This window comes from Euprymna scolopes, chromosome 35, assembly GCF_053919585.1.
Source record: "Euprymna scolopes isolate OS-2025 chromosome 35, ASM5391958v1, whole genome shotgun sequence".
In the NCBI taxonomy this organism is placed as follows: Eukaryota; Metazoa; Mollusca; class Cephalopoda; order Sepiida; family Sepiolidae; genus Euprymna; species Euprymna scolopes.
In genome coordinates, this window is record NC_136516.1 from 35,651,970 (window position 1) to 35,674,243 (window position 22,274).

Consider the following 22,274-nt stretch of genomic DNA (forward strand, 5'->3'; position numbering starts at 1 on the left):
TTCCAGGAGCAGTAAATTCTTTCTTTTTTTTTCTTTCAGGGATGAAGAACATTGAATTTGCGGTCGACATTCTCTATAATCGTGAAATTGAAGGACATGAAACCTTTACGATAATTCTTGAACCAGAAGAACTCTTCGGTGCCAAACTTGGGAAGATTCGTTATACCACCGTTACCATTTTAGACAATAAGATTTCTAAAAGAAGTGTCTTCCCAGCACCCCCACTCGTAAGTTCTTTATTTCGAAAATAAAATGTTTTATTATGTACTGGCGGGACGTGTGGAAATCCCACAGCGGCATCCTTTGTATGTCATAAATTGATACTGGCCATTCTGTGGATGTTCAGCGTGAATAGAGAAGTAACTGCAATATAAAAAAAAAACATGTCGCTTTTGGGCCGTCTGGACAGGAGCTGCTAGAAGCAGCTTATCCTGTCTTGACAGAGTTAAAAATAGACTTCGTAGTTTAGTGGGGGTTCCCTTTTCACTTCCCTGCAACCTCTTTCCCACAGAAGAGGCATCACGAGCGTGTCTCTGTTTTATCGTTATTTTCATGGCAAGTGCTCAGCTGAGCTTTAATCTATCGCCCCCCCTCGCCAAACTTTCACGAAAAACATTCGTCTAACCAAAACCACTATATCAATAATTTCCCACACTCTTATCTGTGCCCAAACCTAAATGTAGATTCCATGAACAAAACTTTCTTAGAACTGTGCGCCTGTGGAACTCTCTTCCGATTGCCTGCTTTCCAGCTGAATACAATCTGATTGTCTTCGAGTCCAATGTAAACAAGTTCTTGATGAACCGTCCCCCTAAGTAATCCAATTTACAAAATTCCCACTATTTATGTTTAAAGCGCTATAATCACATTGACTAATGTATACCCATTAACCCTTGTCCTCGAGTGGCCTCCGGACCTTGATAAGTGGTGATTCCTGTGTAAAAAAAAAAGTAAAACTAAAATATATCTTCTAGGATCCAAGAGTAGTATCTGTTCTATCCAAAGATGGTATAATAATATGGTGGGGTTTCTGTTCGCGTCAGGAGTCCATTCAGTGGAAATATGTCACAGACTGCTGTAATGATATTGGGAGATAAACCGTAATAACCAGATATATTTTGACGCTACATCAGAAGTGGGTCTGATATAGTGTCTATTCACGCGGAAGATCCACAATCATGAGTCTCCGTTCCATTACACTGTAGCTGTGTATATAACGTTAAACACACACACACACACACGTACGTATATATATCAATATATATATATATATATATATATATATATATATATATATTTAACGAGTTATAAACGGTACTATAACCAGCATATATTTATTTATATATTTACAGGTGTATTTGAACGAGTTTCTTAATATGTGTTACTTGTCTCTAGTACGTGTTCAACGTGTGTACATGTAACGTAGTTTGTCGTGTGTGATTTGCTGTGATCGTCTCTAAAATATAGAGTGCATATCACATTTATAACAGCAAGGGATCGATAAAGGATCTCTGGGGTTTTACATCGGCCAATAGAGAAAACATACCTGGTCCATCTTGATCATGTTTTGACGGAAAGCTGCAAAGAAGGTTCATCCCCAAGGAACCAACAAGTCTTGGGTTGTATTTCAGCAACTTTATTCCAGACGTTTCCCCCATTGGAGTGTTGGACGGTGTCTTCAGCCAATATTCGTATTCGTAGACGAATATTGGCTGAAGAGAGCTTGATAAGGATACCTTAAACGGGCCTTATTATCGGGCTTGAAACCGACGGTACCAATGATCTGTCTCAACTAACAACTTTCTGTACACAATATATATATATATATATATATATATATATATATATATATATATATATATATATATATTGCCCGACAGCTTCTTCGGGTGTTATCGACCGGTTGCCAGCTCATCCGCTTTTGACTGTCTTTCTCAAACTCTAATTCCCAACTGATTAAACTCTACGTGTACAAAAACATCTCCCTTTTAGTGACGTAATCAAAATGTATCACTCGTGATTATCATGTGGTGTTTGTCATGTATTCTTGTTATCTACCAACTTATCAATACTAAAATTCTTCACTTGTTTCTAAATTCCACTTTATCAACTTAATATTCCTGGTATATTCCAATGTTAACATTCTATTTTATAAACGTACGTTCAGGTTACTCAATGTTGTCCCGGAACCAAAAACCCATAAGCGATCGAAAAGCCAATAAAAAAATATATAAAACTTTTTTATACATATATGTTAGTGTTTATAGCAGGTCTTTTCATTCTCTTCATAGCCACGAGCTTAGATTATTTCTACATTTTTGGACGCGTCCCACTCGCAATGCTTCCAACGGAGAGACTGATTGCAATCCTTAATTTTCTTTCGCTTGAAAACGTGACTCATTCGTCATATTCTAACATCGCTGGACTGTTTTATCTCTGGACCTTGACCCCTGCCCCGGCTTTAATTCACGCCACCCATCTCTAGGTACAATTCTGTTTGCAGATAAGTTGTCGTGATATGCACTAAAAGTGACCTTCGTCAAAATTCAAACCAGCTAGTTTAATCACTATTTACTATGTAACAGTCATACTTGACCTTTTGATCTTTATATACTTTTTGGTGCTTCTACATTATTGGGACGAGATTTTGTAGTCGATAAATGGAGTTTTCAGAAAAAAAATGGTTCCAACTGCTGCCATCTTTGTTTAATTCGAATGGAAAATTACGTTCCTTTTGAACTCTCCTGTATTTTATGATCGTTTTCATCTAATTCTATTTTTTTTATTTTCTTTAATAAATAATTTTCTACCTTATCGATTTTCGTAATTTTTGGATATAATCATCTTAAAAATACGAGGAATTCATAGATGTCCTTGTTTTCATTTGAAATTCAGTTTTATGATTTTCGAAAAATTTTTCCCAATTCTGTAGAAGCGCCTATTTATTTTTTTATTTTATTTTATTTTTATTTATTTATTTTTCAGGTTGTTTCTTTACTATATTATGATGAAGTGGAAAAAGGTTTGGACATAAATCCAAGTCCCGGTTATCCACTTGTTTGTGTCACAGTAAGTAGACTATTTTCTTTCTGCTGTCAAAGGAAAAGTAAGACGCCTCCTTCCCCCCGCTAGTCTGTGGGAGACCTTTGGGAATAGTCAAGAATCCACTGCCCTCATATCAGAAGAACGTGAAACCATGGAAAGCAGATGACTGATGGAAATTATATATATATATATATATATATATATATATATATATATATATATATATATATATATATATATATATAATCATCCCTCATTTCCGTCGTCTTACACACCGCAACTCATGACATCTCCAGTTCTCTCAATCTCACGTGACAGTTTGCAAGTTCCAAACACTTTCCAATCCTGTGTCCTGCAACAGGCTGTCAATGTAGGTCATTCTTCTTCTACGACAGTTTGGGTGTCCATCTGTAGGTATCCAGAGAACTAGCTTGCTAGGTTCCTCTGCGCTGTGTCTCATGCAGACACCGGCTACTCTCATCCTTCTCTGCTGTACTTTCAGTGATACTGGTTGTAGGTCACCATAAAGCTGTTGGTTTGTTGCGTGGCTCCTCTATGATGTATTGAGGGCCATCCTGAGCATCTGTGTGTAACAAACATCCAGTCTCTTCTTCAGCGTATTTATGAGAGCCCATGCCTCAGCTATATATATATATATATGTGTGTGTGTGTGTGTGTGTGTGTGTGTGTGTGTGTGTGTGTGTGTGTGTGTGTGTGTGTGTCCGCGCTGAGTCATAAAAATCTTCAGATTGGTATGGGATGGGGGGGCATGAATTCACTGGGAGAGATGCACACCAAATTTTCGTTAAGACATGAATTTGGGAGAAAGAAACTCTGATGTAAAAACATACGGTCTACTGTATATTCTTTCCTGTGGCAGTTATCTGCACCGACAAAGATTAGCAGTAATACCACAAAGTGTGGTTGGTTCTACACAAAACCTCCATCACTATAATCAAAGTATCTGTATGGATTTCCGAGCAACTTGGTTGTTGTGACGGAAGCTCATGCGTCAAAATCGGCTGTAGAGTCCATTAAATATATATATATATATATATATATATATATATATATATATATATATAATGTGTATATATATAATGTGTATATATATAATGTGTATATATATAATGTATATATAATATGGATATATATAATGTATATATATAATGTGTGTATATATATACTATATATATAATATGTCTATATATATAATATATATAATATATATAATATATATATAATATATACTGCCTATATATATATAATGTATATATGTATATGTATAATGTGTATATATATATAATATATATATATAATGTATATATAATGTATATATATAATGTGTATATATAATATATATATAACGTATATATATGATATATATATATAATGTATATATATAATGTATATATAATATATATAATGTGTATATATATAATGTATATATATATAATGTATATAATATATATAATGTATATATATAATATATATAATGTATATATATAATGTATATATATAATGTATATATATATAATATATATAATATATATATAATGTATATATATATAATGTATATATATACATTATATATATAATGTATATATATAATGTATATATATAATATATAATGTATATATATAATATGTAGATATATAATGTGTAGATATATAATGTGTAGATATAATATATATATATATATATATATATATATATATATATATATATATATATATATATATATATATTAGCAAACGTACCCGTCCTTGGTTGGGTTCAAAAACAGTCTACAGAAAATGGACTCTGATTTATGAAAGTCTGATAGGTTATGAAAAGGAAGGGTTGTAAAGGGATAGCTTCGAATTTAGAGGTATCAAAACCAAAGCAAAATATGATGAAGGTAAAAATAAAATAGATAAAGCCCATAATTTATTATACCATACCTGTTCACACTGAAACACTTATCACAATATTCTGTGGTTCTATATTAAAAAAACCTTGTTAAACTTTGTGACATATTTCCATTCTATGGAGGTCAGGTGCGAACGAACACCCCATAATTTTATTATACCATATTTCTTCAAACTGAAACATAATTATCAAAATGTACTTACGCAGATAGATATGAAAAGTCTTTATTAAAGTTTTTGCCTATTTCCAATCTATTGTAAACAGGCGCGAACGCAGACTCCAAAATTTTATTACACCATCTCCATTTAAGTTAAAGCATACTTATCAAAATATTCTTATGTACATCTATATCAAAAACACTTATAAACATTTTTTTTTAATTTTTACATTTTTTATTAACATACTTTGTGGACCAGGCGCGAACGCACACCCCACAATGAACCACCGTTCTGCCAGATCAAACATACACATTCCTGTGTCTGGATATATCTATCATTATATGTAATCAGTTTTTTAAAATAGTCAACAATATAGGAGCCTATTCGTGACCAAACACACACAGACATACAGCTTTATATCATAGAAGATATATATATATATATATATATATATATATATATATATATATATATACATAATGTGTGTATATATATGTGTGTGTGTATATATATAATGTATGTATATATATATACAATGTATGTATATATGTATAAAGTATATATATAAAATGTATATATATATAATAATGTATGTATATATATGTGTGTGTATATATATAATGTATGTATATATATATATACAATGTATGTACATATGTATAAAGTATATATATAAAATGTATATATATACAATGTATATATATAATGTATATATAAGTATATATATGTGTGTGTATGTATATAATGTGTATATGTATAATGTGCATATATATAATGTGTATATATATGTGTATATATAATGTATATATATATATATAATGTTTATATATATAATGATTATATATAATGCATATATATAATGTATATATATAATGTGTATATATATGTATATATATATAATGTATATATATAATGTATATATATAATGTATATATATAATGTATATATATAATGTATATATATAACGTATATATAACGTATATATATAATGTATATATAATGTATATATAATGTATATATATAATGCATATATATAATGTATGTATATATATGTATATACATACATACAATATATATAATGTATATATATATTGTATCTATGTATATATATAATGTATATATATAATATATGTATATATAATGTATGTACATATAATGTATGTATATATAATGTATATATATAATGTCTGTATATATATATATATATATATTTATAATGTATATATATAATGTATGTGTATATATAATGTATATATAATGTATATATATAATGTATGTATATATAATGTATGTATATATAATGTATGTATATATATAATGTATATATATATATATAGGTAGCTGGACAGCACAACTGTCAAAGCAAAAGTAAGGCGCTTCCTTCCCTGGTCTGTGGAAGACCCTTATGCGTGATCGAGAACTTACTTAATTCCCTGATCAGGGTAGCGTGAGGTTATGGAAAGCAAGTGACTGATGTAATACGAAAGCAAGCAGAAATTATTACCGTATTTTGTTGTGCTGAGCAGAACATTCCTCTGGGTACAGTGGTCAGGACAATCGTCTAGTAGGGACACTGCTCGGACAGAAAGAAACTGTAACCTACTGTCTGTACAAATGCAAAGAAAACTATGGTAATACATCAGACTCTTTATTCGAGAAACAGTGTGAATACGGTTCTGAATCAGAACACCTTGCTCGTTAAGGATTACCATGATAGACAGATGACACCTGATCGTTATCAAACTGCTCTCCGACAACCAGCAAAGAATAATGGGAAAGGTCGTGGGTAGAAAAAGCATAGGACGACAGCGAGAAACATACTGACAGTCTGAGTACCTGGGCAACATCAAAAATGATGAGCAACAATGAATTCATGAATGTCTCAAGGGGGAGATATGAATGGAAAGCCATTAGCGTTAATGCCTGTACCAGGCAAAACTCCACTTGAATGAATATGTTCAAATATTTATTCATAAAATTGTTTGGGGTTTTTTTTTGTTTTGTTTTGTTTTGTTTTTGTTTTTTGTAGAGGAAGTTATTTTTGTTTTTTACTTTGCGGAACATGATTGAGTTTTGTACCAGGTAAGATACCACTTGAATGGCACAAGTACACCATGTATGGAACTGAGAAGCAAGATGTCCGTTTACATTAAATTTTAATTTCTGCATGTTAGTACAGTCAGGGAAGCAAGAAACCGGGAAGGAATTCCAAAGTCTCATAGTCAAAGAGAAGAAACTATTACAACAGAAGGCTTTCCAGCATCTAAAGACCTTCAAAGTGAAGGGGTGAGATTTTGCCGCTTGTCGGGTTAATTAGGAATATTTACGTCGAGGGGGGGCACAATTGCTACGAGTTCGTTAAACTACATTCCACTGGAATTCTTTGCTTTTTATCTTTACGAGTAACCTTTATTTTTCTCAGGCTTTTCCTTTATACTTCAAGAAGACAAAATGAATGCTAACATGCATTTTAGTTCTGGGATTGAGTTCTGTTTATATAAAATTCTGTTTTAGTTATAATAAGGTCTACTTTTCTCGAATGCAAATTATCTCCCATGCATTAAACTTTAAGATTAATAATAATTGCAATTAACAAATGAGCGGGTGATAAGATCAACATAGGCACATCAAATATCATCAAGAAGGCCAGAGAGTACATCGGCCGAAACGCAGACAAAAAAAAGTACAATAATCCGAAGAAAAGTTATGCAAATACTGATTTAAATATTTATTTGGATTATTCGGACTATTATTCTCATCTGGTTTGGTTTTTCTTTCACAACGTTGCAGCCGATGTAACCTCCGATCTTATTTAGTCGCATCTTTTCAAACTCGCGAATCTTCACATTGGACTCGGTAACTATACAGAATTTCGAACTGAACTTTTTATTTGATCAATACAGTCAGATTATCCACACCCTGTTTATAATCACATATGGATCCGTGGCGTAACTGTTAATGCTGTTGATTAACAATGACAGTCTTCTGGAGGTTGAAGGTTTAATATTCATTACAGGCGATAATAATTAAGAATAATCACGAAATTAACACTTTCGCTTTGTCATGGCTGACGGAACAAGAGCAATCTATCCCTCATGGATTAAATAAAGGATTCAGTACAAAATTTCGTATTGGTTTTTAAGTCCAGCATAAAGTTTGAAAAGATGCATCTAAAGAAGGTCGGTGATTACTTCGGCCAGAACGTTGTGAACAGAACAACGAAGATAAGAAAAAAATGTTATAATATCACTTTTTGTAGTATTCGCCCAGCGTCGGACATTTGGCCCTCCATTAAAGTTTATGGGGAATGCAAATTCACATATGATTCCCAGTCGGTATGTGTATCCCAATTAAGATGACATACAGCGCCTAATGTTTCCAAATGGTCACCCGTCTTGTATTGATCAGGCTCAGTGTTGCTTAACTTTGGTGATCGAAGGGGAACCGGTGTGTCAATATAACTATGCTTTTTGACACTAATAGTTTTAAAAATTCCAAAATTTATTATAAAATAATTTTCATCTCTCTTTTTTTTTAATTTCCAGCCGTGTGATTCGAATTATCCAGCCTATAAGACAACACGTGATTTTTGTCGAGAGTCAGGATTCAATTCTTCGCGTATATCCTTCAGGTGGGAAGTCGCTTTTCCAAGCCATGGCGAAGATAACACCTACGAAACATTCATGGAGTTGACAGAGGACACGCTTTTCACCAAAGTGACCGGCTCTATATTAGACAGCATCTATTTCAGGTCTCAATTTCGACTGCGATGTTCGATTACCCCTATCAACAAACAAGGGAACCTCGGGATTCGCCTCAACAGCAACGTGGTTGATATTGGTGAGAGCAATGGCATCTGCCGTTCTCTGATCTACCCCGGCAACCCTTTTAGTTATGAAGCCCAGTCGTTCACTGCCACTTTGAAGTATACGCCAGTCAGCGACCCAGAACACCCAAACACGATTCAAATATCAGTGGCCATTCCACACCGGGACGGATTGCTTCCATTGATTTCAACGATGCCATTGAGCAACGTAAAATTCTTGCTGTCGGATGCGGCATATCAACAGCACCACGTGTGTTCGAATCTAATTACGTCTGCATTCGTTAATCCGGGAAGCAAGAAAGGATTTCTTAATTTTAATTCGGAAATTGATGATCTTGGTTCAGGTAAATCTTTTGAATTTTTCTTCTAAAAAAAGTTTTCGGACGCAACTGTAAACCCCTGTCTTCTTTATTGGGCCCTTGAGGGGGCTTATCTTTTGGTTAGCTAGTTTGGAGTCCAGGAGATTAAACGCTGGTGGTGGGATTTCTTTTAAGCTTTGTTTGCCTATTAATTGACCGATAATGAAAGTAGTTAAGTATCTTTGGTAGGCAGCGAGGTCAAAGTGTTTTTCTGATTAGCAATCTCCCATTGATATCTGGAGCAATATATTCGGGATAATTTATCCCGAATATATTGCTCCAGATATCAGATTAAATGATGGTCGGTCAACACGTTGTAGTAGTAGTAGTAGTAGTAGTAGTAGTAGTAGTAGTAGTAGTAGTAGTATCGTATAGGTTAGACCTCTATACTGCTATTTTTTAGCCAGTCTGAGAAATTGTCTTCAGATAGATGAGCTATCACATAGTCTCCTTCTAGTTGGGTGACTGGACAGTGTAGACTCAGGTGATCTGTGTCCTGGGGGGGGCGCTTCCTTGCACTTTGGGCAGATTGGGAGTCTATTTGTCTCCATCTGTGTTTGTTTACTGCAGTTCTGTAGTGTCTTGTTCTGATCCAGTTTGTGGCTACCCACTGCTTCCTACTATTTATAGCAAAACCTGGGAGGCACAAAGTTGATGATGATGTCCCCTCCTTTGGAAGTATTGATTCTTCATTACTTCTTCCATATCTCAACACACAGAGAAAATACAACAAGTTTATTGTACAAAAGGTATAATGTAACAAATAAGATATTTACACTCGAATGATATCGCGAACGTCGTAATATCAAGATTTCCATACTCCCTGCTGGCTTGGCCCTGTCGGTGGGGCATTAGAATACGCCGACTGCCTCCCTGCAGAGGGTAAAAGTCCCTCAATGGGGGTCCTAGATATGACCTTAAACTATATCCAGTGGTGAGGCCCCAGCTTGTGGGCTTTGGGGAGTGTGGAACCACCCTTTAATTACCATTGCTCCCAGGTCCACTCTGACCCAGAGTGGTAGTACCTGTTAGGGTCCCAACTATGGGTTAAATAGAAACCGACGTGAAAACAACAATATATTCTATTAAAAAGATTTTTCTTCAAAATCTTTGGATTCGGCATTAAATAACCCGAAAAGGGTTAACATGCCGTAAAACAAAAACAACCAACCAACCCTGCTGGCTTTTATAGACTGAGTAATCCATTCTAAGGAAGTGTCAGGATCTTCCACTATATCAATATCAATGCTATTACAGAGATCTTCTACTTTTTTTTTTGTTATTTACGCAACCTTTCTCTTCACTATTGGATTCTGATCACGTGAACACATTAGAAAGAGCTTATAAACATATCATTTGTGTAAAAAAAAGATGTACAAGGTTCCTTCAATAAGTTTCCAGATTTTTTTCGTATGGACACATGAAACTCTAGTCCCTTTCGAAGTAACCTTCTCCCGCTGCAACTTTTGGAATGTCCTAAGGTTTGTTGGCTTTGGTCACAAGGGGAAATCACCATAGAGAACTATTAATGTTAATTTGTTTATTTTAATACGAATACCGTGAGCAACGCAATGAATTCATCCTAACTTTCCTCCTACAAATATAGATAAGTTAATACAGGGTGGAACGAACGATAAAATCGTCGCCCTAGAAAAGACGACACGATTCCATTTCCGTTTGATGAATACTGGTTTTCTTTTCTTTTTTTTTTTTTTTTGCAGACCATCTACTAGTTTTTTTGTTATTGTTGCAGACCATCTACTAGTTGGCCAGTTGTGTAAAAATCCCAAGAGCGATAGCAGCCTTCTATCATGTCTGAAAGTGACTCAATGTTCAATGAGCGAGATAAGAAATACGCCACTTTACAACTCCAACTCATGCTTTCTACCGACAACAAAATGCAAATCCGGATGGTTTAACGCTTGAGGGCGTGCTGAGGAAGTTTACTGCCACGATTATTGTCTTTGGTGTGGTTTCAAGGGAGGGCCACATAGTGCCACATCACATCTTCGAAGTCGGCCTAAAAGTCATCACCAAAGTGTATTTAGATGAGCGTGGTGATTCCCTGGTGCAATCAGATGGCTGATGGTAAACCCTGGATGTGGCAGCAATACTCCAAAGAGACTCAGGCTTGGCTTGAGAAGTGAGTGCTACAACTTTGCACCCTTCTCTCACTGGCCCTCCTCCTCCCCCGACCTGAACCCGCTGGACTACTTCGTTTGGTCATACGTTGAGACTATCACCAACATGACCTCCCACCATACCAAACCCAGCCTGATCGTCACCATCCGCCAATTAATCGCACAGCTTCTGCTGGCACTTGTGGAAAAAACATGCTCCCAGTTCAGGATCCGTATCAAGACGATGATTGAGGCTGAAGGCGGTAACATTTAATAGATGTCAACTCTATTACATAATAAGTTACCTGAATTGATTTTTATCAATAAATGTTTTAAAATAAATCTGTAATGTTGTTTTCTTTGGGGCGACAATTTTATCGTTCCACCACATGTTTGGTTAGATAACAGATATCGTTCTACGAAAAACGAACATCTCTCACTAGATTTTAGAGTTGATTTTGTCTATGCAGGAAAGAGTACTGTGAGCTGTACTTTCTCAGTTGTACTCCATCTAAACATACAGGGTGTTTCAAAAGTCTTGGACACATTTATACATCTCGAGCAATATTAAGGATATAAAAACGCATCTGGTATATTCAGAAAGCTTGTAGTCTCAAGTTTTACATGGAATATTCAAAGATGTTCAGTGTGAGCACCATTGGTCACATGACACACATAAGGGTATACCATTATTCAAATTGAAAATTATAGCCGATAGCTTTGGTTATTGTTAATCGTACATATATATACAGAGAGAGAGAGATAGAGATAGAGATAGACACAAAGAGAGATAAATAGAGAGAGAGAAAGGGATAAATATATAGATATACCTTATTACATATATATATATATATAGATAGATATATGTATACGTAAATATATCTATAGCGGTCTCACAGTCTCTCTCACTCTCTCGCTCGCTCTCTCTCTCTCTCTCTCTCTCTCTATATATATATATATATATATATATATATATATATATATATATATATGATGAAGGCTGTGTGACCACTATTGGTCACACAGCCTTCATCAAGCCGATAGTCCAATTCTTGCCAAACTTGTCCCAACATTGCATTGTCAATAGTTGCAAAAGCTTCTGTTATCCGGTCCTTCAGCTCTCACACATCCCTTGGAATATGAGGTACATAGACCAATCCTTTCATAAATCCCCGCAAAAACAATCGCGTGGTGTGATATCTGAAGATCTGGGAAACCAGGGCATGAGATCATGATCATCTTGCCCAGATCGTCCAATCCATCTGTCTGGCAGTGTTGTGTTCAGAAACTGTCCAACCCTAAGGCTCCAGTGTGGTGACACTTTTTTTTTTTTTTTACATAGGCATCACCACATTATCAAGGCCAAGAGGCCACTCAAGGATAAGGGTTAAAGAGTGTACAGTAGAAATTGGACAATATAGTAATCATTAGTAATGAAAATTCGGTAAATTTGATAACTTATATGGAACGGCTCATCAAGAACTTATTTATGTTAGACTTGAACACAACCATATTGTAGTCAGCCGGAAAGCAGGAAAACGGAGGACAATTCCACAGGCGTGCAGTTCTAAGAAAGAAGCTTTGTTCATGGAATCTACGTTTAGGTTTAGGCACAGATAACGAGTGGGGGGAATTATTGATAGTGTTTTCAGCTAGACAAGTGTTTCTTGTGAAAGTTTAGTGAAGGGGGCTATAGACTGAAGCTCAGTCGAACACTTTCCATCAAAATAACGATACATCAGAGACAAACTTGCTACATCTCTTCTGTAAGATAGAGGTTGCAGGGAAGAGAAAAGGATAACTCCTACGAGGCTACGAAGTCTATTTTGAACTCTATCAAGGCAGGACAAGTCCTTTCTAGCAGCTCCTGCCCAGATGTGGCAACAGTATTCCATCCTTGGACGTACCTGGCTCTTATATAAATAGAGAATTGCATCAGCAGTGAGATATCTACCGGATCGATAGAAAGATCCCACCATTTTTCCAGTGGCCTTGGCAACAGATTTGATGTACGTGTTCCACCAGTTGAAAAATGAAGTAATCAGACTCTTTTTCACTCAAGCAGATATGAAGATTTGAAAGGTGCTCAAGACTTTTAGAACATCCTGTATATCTAGCTCCTAGCCTGTTTGAAGTCCAGGGGATTAATTTGTCTGATAACTGGCAAATAATGAAAGTAGCTAAATATACTTGGGCCACGTCATAGTGTTTTACTGATCGGCACTGACATCTTTCTTCTAAAAATGTTGTTTTTTTTCCTAATGCAACTGTGACTCACTCTCTTCTATATTAAGCTTTTGAAGCGCTTGCCTTTTGGATAGCCTGTTTGGGGCCCAGGGTATTTAATCCTGGTGGTGGTATATCTTTTAGGTTTGGTTTATCTGATAATTGACAAAAAAAAAATAAGATATTGAGTTATTCTTGTTCAGAATTTGATGTGTCCGGGTCCATATAAATTAGTTTCAATATAAAACATGATAACTGCCATCTTTTTTATGTTTTATTTTTTTATTTTTAAGTTAAGTAAAATAGGCCAACCATAGGTTTCTGTTGTTGGGAAAGGTAATCTACCCATTTCAGGAATAATGGACTTACCCAGAGACTACAAATATAACTACATTTAACACGTTATAGGGGTTGTAATTCATACCATTCATTTGGCCAATCACTCCAACCGCTGAAACATGCCAACTGAGATTCTAATCTCAACAATCTGCCTGGCAAAAACTGGGTTATTTCGGTGGCCTTTTATCTGGCAGGATGAGGCATTTGTTCATAGTAGTCCTAAGAGACCGCTCACTCAGACCTTGATTCCCGTCTTTCAGGCAGAGTAAGTTTATTGCTTTCTACCTGAGGTATCCCTACTAGGGAATACCGACGAGACTGCCCGGGAAATTTTTAATAGGCTAGTGTGTTCCTCCTTTTGGACTTTACTTTCTCCACCTTCTGACCTTGTGTCACATCTTTCTATGGTGGGAAGCAAGTGAATACTGGTAGCAATTTGTGGCAGTTATGGCTTCAGAATCATGATGCATGTTTCTCTAACATATTTTTGCTAATGCACTTTTTGTTAACTATACCACTGTGTTTGTTTTTTTTTTTTTTCCTTTTAATCTTTTTCACCTCAAATTTGGACGTAATAGTTTATATTTGAGATCATGTCTAATAGAGCAATCTGAGAAATTTAGCAACGAAGTGTCTGTTCACATTACATTTACACTTCTGCATTTCAGTACAGTCAAGGAAGCTATAAACAGGGAGGGGATTTCCATAGCAGAAAGTATTAAAGTAGAAGGCTTTACTGCATCTTGGCACTTTTGCTTCTTCTCGGGAGTATGTACGTCGAAAGGGCACAAGTGTTATGAGTTCATTAGAGCACATCACTCCACTTACCCTTGATTCTTACCATATAATGCTGAGTGTTTACAAAGGTGGCGTCAAGTACCATATTTTTAGGCTTTAGTATGACTTTACCGAGGATGTAAACTAGTGTTGGGACGATTATTCGGAATCCGGAATCGAAAAATCGGAACTTTGTTATAGGAATCTGTATCGGAATCGGAAAAAATTGTACGTATTTTCCGATGCCAAAAACGATTCCTTTAATTATCTTTTTTATTTGATTTTGTTTAAAATAAAATCTTCCACTGTTGGCAGGAATAATAAAATGATAAATATTTCTTTTTCTTAATTTCTTAATCAGTAAAATTAAAATCTATGGATCACCTCCTCCAACAAGTGTGTTTTTATGTTTGATGAAATATATGCATATTTAACATTTTTTTTTACGGTAATCAGTCAAATAACCAATTTATAAGTTAAATATTTAGAGATTTATAAAGAATCGGAATCGGAATCAGTAATTGTATTAGAATCGGTAATTTAGTACAGAATCGGTAATAGTATCAGAATCGGAGAAAATATTGGAATAATCCCATCACTAATTGAAACTCAGTCTCCCGACCCATTAGCAAAAATACAAACTCCTGTGCCAAATGGGCTTGAATCTTAAGTTATCGCTGCTGAAACCTTTGAATTTCATTTCTACCACGCTCCATGATAACGTTTTATGGCCCAATATTTTATTTTTACTTTTCATGTATTACTGTTTCGTATTAGAGATTAGTCTCACGCCAAATGTTTTTCAAAGCCAGGATTATCCGGGAACGATTTAGAGATAAAACAACAGTTTCATTTTAATTCTCAACGATATAAAAATAAATATCAAATTTCCAAAATCATCATCGGATAAGATCCACACACACACACACACACACACACACACACACACACACACACACACACACACATATACATATACATATACATATACATATATATATATATATATATATATATATATATACACTTCAGAATAATATAATGCAATAAATATACTGGTATGCAAATCCAGTGATTATCGGTCTTACAAAATATTATTGGCTGTAATATTTTATAAAAAACAATCCCAGCTAAATAAAAATTGCTCAATATACTAGATAGAGCAAATAAATCATACTTTAGTAATTTAATTTAATGATGTGAAATGGTTAAATTTCAAATCTAGAATGTTTATTATATGCAAGACAAAGAATACATTTCAATAAGTATATCTCCTTAACCTATAGGTTTTCAATGTTTACCCATCTCCTCAGAGGAGAAAATATTAGCAAATATTATAAATGGTTTTTACTTAGTTTGCTAAATGCAATAAACATAGAAAATCATAATTAAAAATTTTTAAAGTTTGTAAATCAGAGAGTAAGAGAAATTATATATCATATATATCGCTACCAAAAACTCACTTCGGAATTTACCATTCCATTTGGATATGACGTTCAATATACTTTTCATTCTGAACCAATATATAATTTCCCTTACTCTGATTTAAAAACTTTAAAAACTTTTAATTATGTTTTTTATGTTTATTGTATTTAGCAAATTAGATATAAACCATTTATAATATTTGCTAATATTTTCTCCTTTGAGGAGATCGGTAAACATTGAAAACCTATAGGTTAAGAAGATATACTTATTGAAATGTATTCTTTGTCTTGCATATAATAAAAATTCTAGATTTTAAATTTAACCCTTTCACATCATTAAATTTAAATTACTAAGGTATGATATATATATATATATATACAGTAGCGTCCAAAAGTTAAGGGCTAGTAAAACCTTAGCAAGTTTAACCATATATTTGAAACAAATACACACGAACAACAAAAAATTACTTCACAATTATATAGATAACATGTATATCTTCAATGGGTCATAATTTCGTTAGCCTACACTAAGTATTTTTTGAATAACTACCATTTTAAATAAAATTGTTTAAAATTTGTGTGTCCAAAAGTTAAGGGCTAACACGATTGCGGCTTTTGTCCTTGCTGTGAATGGCTGAAATTACCAACTAACTAGTATTTGGTAAACAAACCCTTGCTATTTATGACTTATTGACACCTCTTGGCACAGGAATCCACCAACTTCTTGCAAAACGCTGGCGTTATCGCACTCCATTCAGCATGTAAGCACTGCCAGAGTTCTTCTTGATTTTTTGGGCACTGAAATTGAGCACGTTCACCAACTATTTTCCAGATATTCTCAATAGGATTAAGATCTGGACTCTGAGGGGGCCAACGCATCGTTTCAACTTCTTCCTCGTCTAAAAATGTTTTTACTTTCTTTGCAGTGTGACAAGGAGCGTTATCTTGCATGAAAATTGCAGGTTGATAGAGCGACGACCGAAGACTAGGAACTGCATGCTGCCGTAGAATCTGCTTATAAACTTCTGCATTTATTCCACCTTGCAGACGAATCAGTAGTCCACAGCCTGCAGCTGACATAACGCCCCAAACCATTACACTTCCTCCTCCAAATTTCAGTTTTTTTCACGCACTTAACCTCCAATCTCTCACCAGTTCTTCGCCGGACATACGTGTTGCCATCAGATCCGATAACGTTAAACTTCGATTCATCACTAAAGTGCACACGGGACCAGTTTTCGGTTGTCCACACAACGTGTTCTTGGACAAAAGCGAGGCGGAGTTTCTGATTCTTTTTGGAGATAAGAGGCTTCCTTGCTGGCACTCAAGATTGCAATCCAGAAGCGTGCAACCGGCGTGTAACAGTTTGCCGAGATGCTTGAACAATAGACCTTTGCTTTAGTTCTCGAGATATTTTAGCAGCAGTGTTAAATCTGTCTTTAAGTGACATTTTGACAATAAGACGATCCTGTTGAGCAGTTGTGATTCGAGGTCTACCAGATTTTGGGGCAGCTGCCACTGATCCTGACTGCTTGAAATGTGCCACAATACGCTTTACTACACTAGGAGACCTTCCTACGGTGTCAACAATCTCAGAAGTTTTCTTGCCATTACTATGAAGATGAATAATGAGCTGTTTTTCTTCGACAGAAACGGGACGACGTTGTTTTGCTGCCATGTTGTACTAGTGCGATACAAACACTCATTTCTTTTACTCAATTACAATAATTTTAATGTTCATTAGTAAAAATTTGAAGTAGGATTATTCATAGTACCTGTCTGACACCTATACAGTACCTTACTGTTATAATAATTAAAGATTATACCGCCTAGCCCTTAACTTTTGGACCACGAGAATTTGGACAAACTTTTGTGTTATTGGTCATAACTTTAAAAATATCCAACGGACGCTTATTAAATTTAGGCGAGACATGAGTGATGAGTATATCTATAAGTATATATGCATATTAAGTATTTTAAATGAACGGTTTTTCTTAAAAAGTACTTAAACTTGTCTTGAAACTACTAGCCCTTAACTTTTGGACGCTACTGTATATATATATATATATATATATATATATATATATATATATATATATATATATATATATATATATATATTTCTGGTCTAAATATTTGAAATTTTACATAAAGGGTATTCAGAGATAGGGCAAGCTTTTTCAGCAGTTTGGGTCGAAAATATTTAGTTACCAATATATAAATGTATGTATGTATGTCTGTTTACATGTCTGCCTTAAACTTTCAATAGAGGCAACGGATTTTACCAAGATCAGTATCGTTTTAAAGTTCGACCTTTCATACGACAAATATCGAAAAATTGGCTAAAAAGATTAATATCTTCCCCTTCAACTAGGCACTTTTCTACAGGGGGGATCACTTTTTTCGCCGATATTTTTTAAAGTTATCCTCTCCTTTAGATTGTCTAGCCTTAATTTAAAAAAAATGTCGTTTCCGGTTTGGCGGTGGTCGTAACAGCATAAGCGTTAGGTTTTACCCCGTTTTTTTCCTTCTTTGCGGTACGAGTCCGAGCCTGCCTTCCTACTACCACCTTTTTTTTTTTTGCTCAACATACACATGCAAACACCCGGGCAACGCCGGGCTGAAATGCTAGTATATACATATATATATATATATATATATATATATGTATATATATATATATATATATATATATATATATATATATATATATATATATATATATTCTCTTTTTAAAAGATGGAATCGCCTAATCTTCAAAGATGCAGACAAGCGAGCAAGGTTCACAGTTTCATAATTATATAGATAGATATACATACTTTCCCCCTTTTTGTTTGTTTGTTTGTTTGTTTGTTTGTTTGTTTGCCTTTCAAATAGCCCTCAATACAGCTCTTGTTGAGTGAAGACGAAATCGGTTGGATATCTTTATTATTATTGTTCTTCTTCTTATTATTATTATTATTATTATAGTTCTTCTTCTTCTTCTTCTTCTTCTTCTTATTATTATTATTATTATTATTATTGTTGTTATTATTATTATTATTATTAATATTATTATTATTATTATTATTATTATTATTATTATTTTTACTTTTAATCATGAATAATGATAAAAAAATAAGTATTATAAATCTTGATTTTTTTTTTTTTTCAGATTTCACCTTTCCTCACCAATATGATGAAAAGCTCCGTACCAAGCCGACCGTTCAACTCTACCGCCACCTGGACTTGAAAAGCTGCACGTGGATATTTCGCACTTGGTACCACATGGCCGACCTTGTTGATCAATGCGGTGGCAAGATTCTTACCGACCTCCGACTCACTGACACTGATCAGTCATTTTTGACCATTCGGGTACCACTGTATGTCTCGTACCTCTACGCTTCCACCCTGGTTGGTTGGAGCTCTTTGGAACACCACACGGAAATGCAGTTCTCATTTTATTATCAGAACGTCCTCTGGAAGGCTGGACGTGAAGGTGAAGGTCAGTTGCAAGTGCTGAGAATCGCCATCGAAGAGGACGGTCATCTGATCATCGACTTCCGGACTCAAGCGAAATTCAGAGGTAAATTAATTGGATCTTCTTCTACTCTTTTTAAACTAAAAGAAAGCGTATTGCCACTTGGTCCTGGCTAATGCGGGATTGTAGAGAGTTGAGTAGCAAGATATCTGTCTCCATTACATTTAAACTTCAGCATGTCAGTACAGCAGGAAACAGATAGGGAATTCCAAAGTCTGGCAAGCTGAGGGAATACATTATTAGAGTAGAAGGCTTTTCAGCATCTAAGGATCTCAACAGAGAAAGGGTGGAATTTTGCTGCTTGTCGGGTTAGTCAGAAGTATGTACGTCAAGAGGGAATAAATGCCAGGAGTTCATCAGAGCATATTTCATTAAAGTATTCGTAAAACAGGCACGGGGATGCAATATTGCAGTGATGGGACAGAGGTTGGAGCTTGGCTGATTGTGCAGGACCTATTAGATTAGAGACTTTTTTGTATCGTGTCTACGAGGAAGAGACTAGAAGCACCGCTCCAGATGTGGCAACGATACTCCATGAATGGACGAATGGTGGCTCTGCAGAGGTGTAGTATAATCTCAGGTAGGAGTAGTTTCCAGCATGGTAGAGATAACCCACCTTCTATGCAGCAGCTTTGGCAATGTCCACAATATATTTGTTCCAACTCATGTTGTCTGCGAATGTCAAGCAGAGGAGTTTGAATGATGATCTTTCAGGTGGGGTATTATTTTGTCATGGTAAACGGTTATTGAGAAGGGTTTTTTTTTGTAGTTGTTAAAGGAAAGAAGATTTGTCTTAGTAGCATCGAATGTTACCATTCATTTACGGACTCGTTCCACTAAAGGTAGTTTTCTAGGGTTTCCGCCATTGCATTGGATATGTGTACAATCGTTTTTCTGTCATGTCTATTCTAGAAGTGTAAGCCATGTTTAGTTTCAGAAACGTTTCAGATGGTTCGTTGTTCTAAACAAGTCTTGAGAGGTGACTGGTTTGCAGTAGACAGAACAGTTTCCGATGGTTCGTTGTTCTAAACAAGTCTTGAGAGGTGACTGGTTTGCAGTAGACAGAACAGTTTCCGATGATTCGTTGTTACACACAAGTCCTGAGAGGTGACTTGTTTGCAGTAAACAGAACAGTTTCCGATGGTTCGTTGTTACACACAAGTCCTGAGAGGTGACTAGTTTGCAGTAGACAGTTCCACAGAGCAAAATATTCTTACCGTGTCAAGACGGTAAAAACATGTGAAATTGCTACAGAAAAGGTTTAATATTTATGAAGCAATTCTGGTTTCTGATTGGTTGGTAGCAGAACGTGAATTAATTCGATTTGTCAGTTCCTAGAAGCATCGTTTATAAATAGAATCGTCCAACTGTGTGGGATCATACCTCATCCTTCTTCCAAAATATTGCAACATCATGTAAAGCATGGTACCAACAGCAGATATACCTGTTGTGTTGTCACTAAACAGATATGTCATGTAATGGTACTAATGTAATATTACATAATCGGTACCAACAGACATACGTTACGTTGTGGGAGTTCTATGTGACCTTGACGGGTGTATATAAAATGTCGTGTGATTGTGTGTGACATGTTACTAAATGTCTATTGTGCTTTTCCACTTTCTGGATCATATATTATGTTATGTCCTACAGTCTTACGACCTGTGATAATTTCATCTAGGGGTTGATGTTTGTGTGTATCTCAATATAATTACATAAATATACATTTGACGACATACCTGTTTTTCTGCTGTCAGCCACTTGTCTTTTTGAGCTTACTTTACTTACCTAAGGAAATTTGCCATCCGTTCTTTTGGGTGGAGCTTGAAATCTGTTGTAACAAGACGTTTCAACAACCCAAGACGAATAATTGGTTTTATACATAATATTTTTCACTCCCAGGCATTACGTTCAGCAGAGGAGTGATTGACAATCTTTGTTTGGGTGGTTAGTTCTTAAATATACATCCCACGTTTGAGACTCTCCCCCCCCTGGGGAGGAGACATCTTTCAGATCATCTTCTTCCTTTGACGTCCTCAATCCAACTCAATCAACATGTCCAGCAAACTGGAACATGTGACAATTACCTGTCACTTCCGCTCAGCTGGTCAAATATCTTCCGGTGCAACTTGATCGATCACTGAGTTTGATGTGTATTGACATGTTTTGATAATATATCAAAACATACTTTCACACTTCTTCCTTACTTTGCCAGTTAGATAGATAGGCAGATAGCAGCTAATTTCTTTTCTGTTCCACATCTCAGGCAATATTTTTTCAGAGAGATTGTTTATGAATATCAGGAATAGTAAAGATCCAAGAATCAAGCAGCAAAATGTTTAGACCAAAAAAAATGATTAAAAAGCTTTCTCTATGTTTGAATACATTTTGTGTAAAATTTCAAATGTTTAGACCAGAAATTGGCTGAGTAATTTGGTAGAGACTGCAGAGGTCAATTTTTTTTTTAACTTTGCCCCATAATTTTCACCCCCCCTTAACATTTATTATTTTGGGCTCAAATCGAATTAAAAAGTTTGATCCATGCCCAAGTAGCCTACATCTAAAATTT

General features: G+C 35.0%; 1 protein-coding gene across 1 annotated transcript in view; it reads left to right on the forward strand.

Annotated features, from left to right (window-relative positions):
• The window catches only part of LOC145259601 (extracellular matrix organizing protein FRAS1-like), a 294,783-nt gene that overhangs the window by 240,520 nt on the left and 31,989 nt on the right, over positions 1-22,274 (forward strand). Inside the window, exons 54-57 of the mRNA XM_080117256.1 lie at positions 40-227; positions 2,986-3,069; positions 8,660-9,284; positions 19,340-19,750. Coding sequence (XP_079973382.1) covers positions 40-227; positions 2,986-3,069; positions 8,660-9,284; positions 19,340-19,750 — 1,308 coding nt within the window. The remainder of the gene's footprint in view (positions 1-39; positions 228-2,985; positions 3,070-8,659; positions 9,285-19,339; positions 19,751-22,274) is intronic.